Source organism: Carassius gibelio, chromosome B22 (genome assembly GCF_023724105.1).
Source record: "Carassius gibelio isolate Cgi1373 ecotype wild population from Czech Republic chromosome B22, carGib1.2-hapl.c, whole genome shotgun sequence".
NCBI lineage: Eukaryota > Metazoa > Chordata > Actinopteri > Cypriniformes > Cyprinidae > Carassius > Carassius gibelio.
In genome coordinates, this window is record NC_068417.1 from 24430886 (window position 1) to 24442893 (window position 12008).

At 36.4% G+C, this 12008-nt stretch overlaps 2 protein-coding genes and 1 long non-coding RNA gene across 5 annotated transcripts in view; 1 reads left to right on the plus strand and 2 right to left on the minus strand.

Moving 5' to 3' along the window:
• LOC127986930 (uncharacterized) overlaps positions 1-12008 on the plus strand; it is a 71006-nt gene that overhangs the window by 19125 nt on the left and 39873 nt on the right. The window lies entirely within an intron of this gene.
• LOC127986929 (probable G-protein coupled receptor 88) lies at positions 616-1957 on the minus strand. The gene has a single exon (XM_052589189.1). It carries the CDS (start codon positions 1939-1941, stop codon positions 895-897), a length of 1047 nt encoding a protein of 348 aa, XP_052445149.1. The 5' UTR covers positions 1942-1957; the 3' UTR covers positions 616-894.
• Positions 4775-12008, minus strand: part of LOC127986928 (dual specificity protein phosphatase CDC14AB) — a 41715-nt gene continuing 34481 nt past the window's right edge. For 2 of the 3 annotated variants that reach the window (XM_052589185.1, XM_052589184.1), the window contains 2 exons: positions 11632-12004; positions 4775-7070 (listed from right to left, as the gene is read on the minus strand). In XM_052589185.1, coding sequence (XP_052445145.1) covers positions 7041-7070; positions 11632-12004 — 403 coding nt within the window. In that variant the 3' untranslated portion in view covers positions 4775-7040. The remainder of the gene's footprint in view (positions 7071-11631; positions 12005-12008) is intronic. The other variant, XM_052589187.1, reaches the window with a different exon arrangement.

The following is a 12008-nucleotide window of genomic DNA, read 5'->3' on the forward strand; positions in this document are numbered from 1 at the left end:
TGTACATTCATTGAAAATGAAATGTTTATAATATATAATTGACATTTTAAGCAGGCTATTAAAATACTATGCACTATTAAATATTAAGTATTTTACATCATTTTATATGCTTTTATGTATATTCATTAAAATGATATATAGTAATTGCCATTACATTTTTTTAAATAGTTAAATAAACTAAGCAATATTATTATTACACTATGAATATTAATTCTAATACAATCTCTGAATATAATTGACCATTTAAACAAACTAATAAAAATGCACTTAAAAAATAATTTTAAATATTATTTTCTTTATGAATATTAATTCAAAATATGAATACAACTGTCATTAAACATAAAATGCACTATTAAATAAAATAAGCATTTATATATATTATTAATACACTATGACTGTTAACAAAATAATAATTACTATATTTGAAATTGTAGACGTTAAAACATCATTTTATAATATTAATACAGTATCAGTATTCAAATTAAAATAATATTTTAAACCGTTTAAAATAACTGTTAAATATTTTTTTATCTAAAATTAATTTTATTAATGATTTACAAATGATTTATTAATAATTTACAAATTATTTGAAATAAATAAAGATGAGAGAAAACACAAGTTGAGATTTCTCTGATTTATTTGGACATTCATAAACATTTCTCATTTAAAAAGTGGCAGTGAAGCCTTCACAGATGTGCAAAAAACATTTCACACTTCCACAAAAAAATAAAATAAATACATTCTATATATATATATATATATATATATATATATATATTTACAAAATCTTTACAAAATACACACAGCTCATCGTGACTGAGAAATCACCAGCAGACTGTTGAAGCACGAGTGAAATTTGGCCACAGTACTAGTCGTAAGCTTCCGAAGGCTAGCTCAGTTCATCTCACCCAGAAATGCCCTGCGGCTGTTTTGTCTGGGGAAGATGTGAGAAATAGCACTGATGGTGATGGGCTCGACTCCAACCGTGGACCCCCGCAGGAAGTCTCCCCTCATCACCGACCTGAAGGACTTCCGAAACTCCTCGTTCTTCCAAGTGTACAGAAAGGGATTGGACACGAATATAGTGCAGAACACAATCCACGTTGACGTCCAAAGCACCACGGACACCGGGGCAAAGAGTCCCGCGACGAGAACCCAAAAAATCGGCTCGGTCGTAAGAATAAAAATAAAGCACACTGCGAGAACGTAAAAGCCGAGCCGCTTGTCCTTTCTGGGGAACGAATAAGGAAGGTTGTTGACGATTTGGAAATTCAAAATACTGACTCTTTTCACGCTCCTCTGCACTCGGCGGAAGATTTTAAAGTAGCAGTACACCACGACCAAAGTCTGTCCGATGATAGTAAACGCAAGTGTACCGGCAGCAAACCGACTGGACAAAACAGACACCGATGTTCCCTTCGCGAACGAAGCATCTTCAGCGTCCCGACACCTCTCGGGCGGATACCGAAAGGACGTGATCCACGGGAACAAGGAGCCCAAGGAGATCAACCACGATCCTGCGATCATCCATTCGGTGTTTCTCTTCTGATACAGGCTTTGATACACCGCAGGGGTTTTGGTGATCAAAACATACCTGTTGACTGCAATAAGCGAGTGGGAGAGCAGCGACACGGTGATTCCCAGAAACAGCAGCGCTTCTTTGAACGCCTGGTAGCCAATCACCAGAATAGTCCCAGTGGAGGTGGCCACTGCTTCGTGGGGCATCCAGAAAGCACAGACCAGCAGGTCCGCCACGCAGCCGTTCACGATAAACGCATTACTGGCTGTGCGAAGCTTCTTGAACGTCACCACCAAATAGATCACCAGGAGGTTGAGGAGGGTTCCCAGAACGCACATGAAGCTGTAGACCGTGGTGAGAGAGATGCGCGAGCCGCGTCCCAGAGCACACGCCGACAGCGGCACGTCCGTGTCGTTTGGCATGATGGGAGATCTGCGGATAATGTCATCTCATCTTATCGCATCTCACACTGTGAGAGGAGCGTGTGCGTGAGAGAGCGCAGCTCCCTTTGGTGATGCAGCGGAGGAGAATCGAGGTTTATATGTGTGTGTGTGTGTGTGTGTGAGTACGAGAGGCGTGAGATCAACAGGAGCCCACGCTGCATTCTCACGTTTGTTCATTATTCCCAGGGTGCACAATCACCATGAAGGCAAGTATTTATTCATAATGGATCGAGCCTGTGATAATCAATAGAGCGTCTTATAATGGGCTCCCCATTGAGAACCTTCAGGAACACGAGGAACGGGAGTTGCATGTATTCTGAGTCAATTGAGCCAAGAACTTAATATTAGTTTGCTATGATTGGGGCAATTCTGGCACCATTTACTCATCTACATGTGGTTTCATTCTTCCATTCTTCTGTGGATCTCGAAAAGGAGATGTTTTGCAGAATGTTCACACTGCTCTGTGTCATACAATGGAAGTGAATGAGGAATGGAGATGAAATTCCCTAAAACACGATTCACTCGTCGTACGATTTAATTGTATGCAACAGTACTGGCTCATAGGAGTCATTTGTGCACTCGAGAACCAGAAGAAACTGATTTTATGCTCTCTGTGTTTCATTCATTCATTAACAAGAACGGTCTAATAAGAGTCATATTTTTTGGTTAAAAAGATAGTTCACCCAAATATGAAAAATCACCCTCATGTCGTTCAAAACCCATAAGACGTTTGTTTATCTTCAGAACATGAATTAGGATATTTCCGATGAACTCCGAGAGCTCTCTGAACCTCCCATAGACAGCAAGTTAACTACCATTAACTACCGTACCGTAATTTTACGAAGCTAAAAAATACTTTTTGCGAACAAAAAATTCAACAATTCTTCTCCTTGTTTTCCTGTAGCGTGTACCACTAGCGGTGCCAGGATTTTTATTGTAGCTGGGCCTCCAGAAAACTGGTTGGGCCAGATAAAATAAGCCCCCCTATAAAAAAAAAAAAAAAAAAAAAAAAGGGTTTCTCTTCATCTCCGTTCCAACGCTTTTTTGCGGCACTGCATGAGTTTCCTCCCGCTGTTCCTCAGAGCATTTCTTTCTGAAATTAAAAATAAAATAAGCTGCTTTTTGTTTTACGTTTCATATTAACAAACCTGTCTGTGTCTGTCTTGAATGAATGATGTCCGCCAACGTCATTCATTTCATTGGATCACTTGATGGTGACAATGCAGAGTCCACACGTGGGGTAGAAGCAGCTGATTGGCTGAGAATCTTTAACTCAAAGCTTTCCCCAGACTGCTTATTGGATGAACCGCTAGAATGAAAATCACTCACTACTCATAGGCCTGGACCTAAAATGGGTGGGCCAATGGTGGCGCCGCGGCTGGTGGTACCACAATTATATAGACAGAGTATAATGATGCATTGCTTTTGCTTCATGTAAACGACTATGTGCCTGTTCAACGTAAGCAGTGGCACCATGTTACAAGGACTATTTTACCAATGTCCTTGCTATGCTTCTAGACCTCGATCTTGGTCTATAGGAGGTTCAGAGAGCTCTCGGATTTTATTAAAAAAAGATCTTAATTTGTGTTTTGTAGATGAACTAAGGTCTTACAAGTTTGTAACGACATGATGCTGAGTAATATAATTTTTGGGTGAACTGTCCCTTTAAGAAAACAATGACAGTGTTGCATGTTTTTGATTGACTAAAAAAAGAACTAGCTCATAAGCGTTAAAGATTCATTCAGAAATCGTGCAACACTGGCTATTTTAATTGACTAAAAAAAAACAGGCGAGTGACTGATTTAGCAATCAGACAAACAATGGTCACGCTGTATGCAATTCATAAACTGATAGCGTTGTGTTTTTCATTCAGTAAAATAAATAATTCGTTTGTACAGGAATCAATCTCGGTGTGTGTTTTTGATTCACTAAAGCAACTCTGATTTGACTCTTGAGCCGTAGATTAAATATAATCAGTGCATATGAATTATTGGCGAAATAGTGCACTTTCGAGCTTTTTATTTGTCCTTAAAAATGAGCAGCCTGCGTAAATCATCCATTTTTCAAGTCTTCAACCCAAGTAACGTTATATGTTAGAAAGAACAACTGTGACAGGCTTGACATGTCAAGCTGCCTTTCTCCAGAAGTATTTCAAAGAAACTTGAGCACTATTATTATAACGAGTGCAGCAGCAGCCTTGAAACCTGCTTTTTCTTCGAGTTGATCATTTAGTTAAATGTGTATTCAAAGACCGGCAGTATACTATGATAAGCTGAATGAAAGGACTCGGGAAAACACGAAGCCACGGTTTCAAGTAAATATAATATTGCACCGACGACAGCTATAATGTTCAAGTAACGTTAGGCCTACAGTAACTGTCTATTAAGATTGAGTGAGTTCCTCAGAACATTTTGGGCCTACAAAACCGTTTCCTAAAAGTGGGTAGAAAAGAAAATTCACGACGCAGTTAAGCATCAAATTGTGTAGAAATTAAAGTGACATTTTGAAATACTCACCGAATTAATGGCTGTGAACAGTCGCTCGACTAGCAGCCATTAGCCGTCTCCAAACGCCCACGGCCCGACGCCTGCTGCCAGAGAGACTCAAAACGAGGCTTTAGTTCACAAATGTGTGGCGATTTTGCAGTTCACACTTTGTTGGTTGTCAGGGAGAGAGAATCGTTGACACTTAATTTTCTTTTTGGAGCTGTTAAAAGCGGTATTTTTGTCCCAGAACAACAATCTGCACAGCACTGCAGAAGACTAATTGGAAACATGCAGTTGAGAGAAATTATGAAAGAAACCCACCAAGCTGAAGCAAAATTAGTCTTTTATTTTGTTGTGGTATTTGAAATCGTGTTTACATTGTAAAAGAATAACGTACAACCCACTACTTTGTATTTTATTGTCCATTCAGTATGTTTGTGAAAAGCAAACACTGTACATTGTTAGATTTTCTTTACACACTGCTCCAAAAATATAGATTTATATATATATTTATATTTTTTTTAAGCAAGAGAGTAGTTTACATCATGTATTTGTCAAAGAGGTAGAATACTTCAATCAAATAAGATTCTCCCAAAACATATATATATATACACAAATAATTAATAACACCATTTGGAATGTACAGAGTGCTTTAGGACTAACAGATACAGAACAGTCAATTAATCAATCAAGTTATAATTGCATAAACTTGTACTGGAGTATTTTCTTTAAAAAGAAACTCATAGTTAGTTAGTTTAACCCCAAAATTAAAATAGTCATAATTTACTCAACCTGTATAACTGACTTTCCTCTGTGGAACACAAAAGATGATATTCAGAACAATGTTCATGCTGCTCTTTTCCATTCGATTAAATTAAGCCTGCTGGGGTCCAATCTTGTGCCATATTTGTACTTTCTGCTGTTTTCAGAAGAAATACTATACCGAAGTTTACCAAACATGTACGATAGCTTTGTGTGACAAACAAAACGAAAAGTACATTGCAATTTGCAGTAAACTTCCCCCTCCGCAGTAGATTTATTTGTAAGTTAAATTGTTTTGGGGGTTTTTTTGCGCCAGACTCCACATGATGATCGTAAACCTATTTTATTTTTCTTGCACATCTTGACATTTACATAAAATCTGGAGCAACATGTTTTGATGGGACATGAATTTGAGATTTAAAAAATAAAATAAAAATATGTAGAATTATAATTAAAGACATATTAAGCTCAACAAACCCAGTCCTTTAACAGTTCAGTGAATTGCGCAAAATATTTTGTGTTTAATAGAAGAATTTAGGTCAAGTATGCAATGACATGAGGCTGACTGACTGCGTTGAAATTTAATGTGAAGTAAAACATCGGAAGGTTTCAGCATAAATCCTGCTGGTCACCATTGAGAACACTGTACGATAAATTATTTGCGCTTGATTGTAAACATCCTAAAATAACCAAATTTTAGACAAACACTGGAACAAACAAACTTTATCAGATTAGTTTGTACATATATTATGTGCACTAACAAAGGATTTTGTTATCCATATCATCGCTTTAACAAAAGCTAATCTATTGTAATAGAGTTTGCGATTAATTATGTTTATATTAGTTTTCATTATTGTATATTTTAAGCAGATTGAGCTACTTAATGTAAAAAACGGTGCATGTTAAAACCATCAGCCAAAAGCTTGTAACTCACTCGTACATTCGGAGATGTTATATATCAGATGTGCTGGTGAAAAGAACACTCCTGAAAAGTGAAGTGTCGACGATTGTGTTTTCAACAGCCCTTGATGCTCTCGGAATGCATGCAAGCTCAGATTTGTATTAGTTTAATAATAACGCACATTAAGATGTCACAATTGCTAGGAAAAAAAGAAAAGCAATCCACCCTGTTACTCACACTAACAAACAAAGCTCTTCATTTTCCTGAAAAAAAAAAGAAAAAAGGGTTTGCTTGCAAATTGGTCGTGTTCTCATTAGCTGTCCACCGTTGTGTGGAGACAAACCAACCTTAAACCCCAAAAGAAGAAAACTCACTTTATATGGCTTTCGTGGGCTGAAAATCTCTTTGAAGATGACACGTTGCTGTCAAAACCATTTTGCACCTTCCAAATATAGCCCTCGCACTTGATATGCTACTCAGTAAGTACACTCGGGAGACAAAACTATGATTAGTTACGTCAGAACAAATTCCCTAATCCGGAGATACACAAATATCAACAAACCTTGTCGTTGAGCATTAAGAATTGTAGATAAAATAGGAAAAAGTAGTACAAAATTCATTATCTAAAAATATTTAACAATGTTTATATTCATACATTGAGAGTATCTCTTAAAAAAAAAAAAAAAAAAGAGAAAAGACATTTTAAAAAGGACAGCCAAGGCAAGTTCGTGTCGTTTAACAGCATGCAGCAGATTCCAGATCAGTCTTGTCATAGCAGGAAGTATCAAACCATGAGGCTGACAGTTCAGTCTCAAAGCATTTCCTTCTTTCCTCTTTAACGACAAGAAGTCAGCAAATCGTTGGTAACAATGAAGGCGTCACGGGTCGGAACCAGGCCAGCAGTATGGGACGAGGGTTAGCGGAAGGCTTTAGTACTGAACATACTCAGATTGAAGGGACTGCAAAAGAGGGGAAAAAAACACAGAAGATGAAATGATTACGATGCTGAACGTAATTACAGAAAATTACATGGCAGAGGGTAGTTAAATAATAGTCTAAAAAGCCAACCAGAGACATTGCTATCACAGCCCTCGCTGATGTAAATGAGGGTGAGATGAGAATAAAAAGTCAGAGCTTACAGAGGAAATACATTTGCATTAAAAGTGTGTGAATTTGTGACGAAAAAAGCCACTTGGGTTAGAAGACACAGGTGTACAACATGCATAGATGAATGCTTATCTATAATTGTGCCACAGCAGGGGGAACGGAAAAAAAATGTGTACAGCAGACAAACGTGAAGCCTGTAGCATACACTGAGCAGCATAGAGCGCCCTCTCGCAGCTGATGATAATATTTTCTCTTGGTTCATTTCTCTGGGTTCTTGTAAAATTAATTTTGATAAATAAGTCGCACCTGACTATAAGTCGCAGGACCAGCCAAACTATGAAAAAAAAAAAGGTGCTACTTATAGCCCGGAAAATACGTTATCCAATCTGTATACTGTAATATATATTGTATTTTGACATTTCCAAACTTTAAATTAAGTTGACAGTATGTAATAAACAGTATTGAGCATTGAGTAGTTGAGTATTGTGTATATTTTTTCTTTTAAATGGAACCGGAATCGAAACTGAACCGTTAGGTGGAACCGGAACTGGAAAATTTCCAACGATTCCCCACCCTATACTTGATACGTACATTAGGTTTGCATTCTTTGCGTTGTTTGAACATGCAATAAAAATATCTTGATGAATGTCAATTCCACTTGATTGTAAACATCCATAAAACAAGATTTTTTTAATTACAAAATTTAAGTACAACCCTCGCTAAATCAGCCTTTTCACATTAATTCGTACATTATGATCGCAAACATAAACATTTGATCAACGGTTTAGTAACAGCAAATTTGCATTAATTCAAAATCAAACTTTTTTTTGCACATAGCTACTTAAAATTTGAACTTCTGATAGGAAAATTTTCCTGAATGTTTGAATTTGTAAAGATCTTTAAAAATGGATGCTTTTACAGTAAGAAATATGTAAACAAAACCAATTTTGCGTAGAAGCAACCCTCAAAAATCTTTTTTTCATACATTCTTTGAGGGCTGACATAAATTACTACATCGCCTAAACAAAGCATCAGAAAATGGCTCAGTTGTTAACATTTTAAAAACGGATGACTTTACAGCCAAAATCAGGTCAAAAATAACCCAATTTGACTTTCACTAAAGCATCATTTTCAGATAAGTTCGTACATTAAACTCATCAGCTACACGTTAAGCACCAAACAAACAAAACAGAAATTGTTTTTTTACGTTGTCCATTTACAAACATTTTAACAAATGTTCTAATAAAATGCTGCGCATACGGCTACTTAACGTTGTTTGAACTTGAACTTGATGAATATGTAGATTTCAACATTCTAAAATCTGATGATTTTGCAATAAATTCGGTACAGAAATAACTGAATTTGAGTAAACAATTCCCGCTAAAGCAACCTTTTCGGATTAGTTTGTTACAAGCACTAACATAAAGGGTTTTGTTATTCATATACACATAAAACACCTAAAAAATAAAGCAACAGAAAGCACTGTTTTGTGTTGTCCATTTACAAACTTTGATCAACGTTTTAACAAACACACAATTTAATTTATTCAAAATATAAAAAAATTGTGCATACGGCTACTTCACTCGGTTTGAACATCTGATTGGAATATCTAATCAAACGTGCAAAAATTTCGCAGGAGGTCACAACTTCTACACAATCTACGGATGTTCATTTAGTAAATATCATTTAAATTTATTAGGCTTTCAGCTACCGGAGAATATAGTTCAAGCCACTCCATTTAACATATTACACCACAATTAAAATAATTCCATAGAATTCCAAAGTGCAGAACATTCTAAAAAAGCTGTTCATTTTTAAAGAGAGTTGCATTTAAAGTCCAACAACATGATAATTCTGCGGAATTAGAAACTTTAAGCTAACTGATGGTATTTTTAGCAGCAAGAAAACGGATGACATCTTAACTGTAATGACAGTAAAGAAGGCGACTGCAAACACAGTCAGTCGAATGCCCTTTGAGGATGAACGTTTAACAGAGCACAGTGCTGCTGTCAGAGCGAGATGGAAAGTGATATTCATCATCACTGCAGTGCAACTTTGATTCACTCGTGCTCCCATGTGTAGGCGTTGTGATGTTCTGAACAAAGACAGCACACTACACTCCAGAACAGGGAGGATATGAGCCGATCGTCCATCACATAAACAGTAGAAAGTCTGTGAAATCACATGATTAACATGTACAGTAGCATAACGGATATAAAAACTACTTTCTACCTGCTGCAATTAGGTTTTTAAATGATTTATGAAAAATGTATGTTTTATATGTATTGTGTTGCTACTGTTAAGTGCATGTGTACTGCTGTCTACACAAATAATTGCCTTTTAAGGACAATAAAGTTGAGTAAGCATATCCATTACTCACATTGGACAAAAGGCACAAACAGGAAATTGTAAGGGGATGTACTAAACTCCTTCCAAAAGGACAACTTACAAGAAGTCTGGAGATGGTCCAAGAACAACAGACGATTAAAATAAGCTCACAAACTTTCTGTCCGGTCTGAGCACAATCAGGTCACGCCATACTACAATGCATTTTCATTGCATCGGTCAAGCATTTCTTATAACCCTAGACCTGTTCGACATCTTCCTTTTCCAATCGTAGCTCTAATAAAAGGTGTAATTATGTTAAAATAAAAACAAGCCGAGTCAAGGACTCCATGTGTCGCAGGCAACACATGGACGAATTTAAAATGTTTGGACGTGGTATAACGAACACAAATATGGAAGTGAATTGCAAGAAAATGTTTGGTTTCTGGCATCAGTTTAACCAATATACAAATCAACCCTAAGGGTTTGAGGTTTCAAGGCAAAGATTACAGGAAGTACAGACCTAGTTGAAGCGAGGGACCATTTTTCTGATGAATTCAAACAAATACTGAATATTGTAGCATACAACACTCCCTTTGCATCAAACAGCAGCATTGAGGTGCCATTAGTACTTGTTAGTAGACATGTTACTGACACAATAGACTAAAGCTGTCAGCCTGCCACCTTATTCCACTGTATTATCCCTGCTCGGGCTTTTAATGTTTGTTAATTTAGTATTAATTTTCTTTTCCTCAGAGCATCAGCGTGGGATGCACACACAGAGTTAAAGGGCAACAGGATAAGCTCAATGTAAAAAAATTAATAAAATTACTCTCATCCTGACCACTTGATTAAAGCTCACTTGACAATGTTAATTAGGTAAATATTAGATCATCTGAGTGAGAGCTTTATGAACACACTAGAGACAGATGCTACACACAGTGAGATGTGACGGCTGTAGAAGTTAGGGACGTGCATGTGAGTGTGTCACTGCTAAAGAATTGAGGACATGCAACATGCTCAAGATAAGCAAATAAAAGAATCTGTTAGGAACATCTGAACAAAAAGACAAGATTGCAGAGTGTTAGATCAGGGTGAGGTAGGAAGGAGTTTAAAAAAAAAAAGGTTTCTCCTAGAAAAATGTACCATGGTAACCACAGTTTCCACTAAAACACCATTGAGATGACTGTAAACTATAATAAATAAGGAATCTCGTTTGAGCGGTTTAAGATGACTCCAGAATTAGAAATATAGTCGTGTGTTTGCAATTGACTTCCAAAATCTGTCTTGTGAATATTTTATATTTATTAATAATACTAATCAATTTCATCATTATAATAAACAAATTAAAATAATTATGCATTTAAAAAATGTTAATTACTATTGAAAATTATTAACATTTTTATTTTCATATTTCTCAGTAAATATTTGGTGAATAAATGTTTACTCCGACTTGAGAACTTATTACATTAATAGTCTAATACATTTAATAAAGGAAAATAATTAAATTTGCATCTAAAATGTTTCACTTTCATTATACAATTAATCAAATTACAATTCTAAAAATTTTATATTTTCATTTTAGTAATATCTCCAATTTTTTTATTGTAAGTTTTTTTCAGTAAATATTGTGTTAATAAATAACAGGTGTTAATTTTAGTTAATTTCAACAATGTTATGCATGTCATGTTCTCATTTAATTACAAAATATATAATGGATATAATTTCATGACGGAAAAATAGAATAATAAAAAATTATCAATACATAAATATTTGATTAAATATCAAATTGGAACTTTAAAAAGACATTTTAATCGATTAAATTATACATATAAAAGTTTTTTTTTTTCCATTAAATTATAAATATACTTTTTATTAATTGATTGAACATAAAAAAAATAATACATCAGCATACATATATTCAACATTCTCCACTAGCCATCCTTTTCTATTAAGTCATGTTAGTTGATATATTGGTAACGATGACATTTTGGCAGAAACCGAGAGTTACCGTGGTAAATTTTCTGAAATGCTGCTGCTGGGTGTGTGTTTATTTCGGGAGGTTTGATGGGAGGAGACATGACTTACAGGAATGGACCGGCTGAGGTATCGTGCCGAGAGCCCGCTCAGCCCTGTTGGGGAGCTTCTATGGTGCCCCTGTTCAATGGCCCCCAGCCTTCCATTGGTGGAAGGTCCACTTGGACTGGTGTTGTTGAGGTTGTAGTTCAGGCTCTTTGCCCCGCTGCTGGGGTTCACCCCGTTGCTGTTCGGGGTGCTGGTGCTGTTATACTGACTGTTGTTGTTGTTGACCTCGTAGTGGTAATTGTGGGTGGCGACCGGGCCACTGTAGCCCATGCGGACAGGGAGGGAAGTGAACGAGGAAGGGGAAGGAGGTTTCCCAGAGCTGTTGGCTTCGCCATTTGGGTCATACAGGTTACCCAGAGAGCTGGCTAACCTGGTGCTGG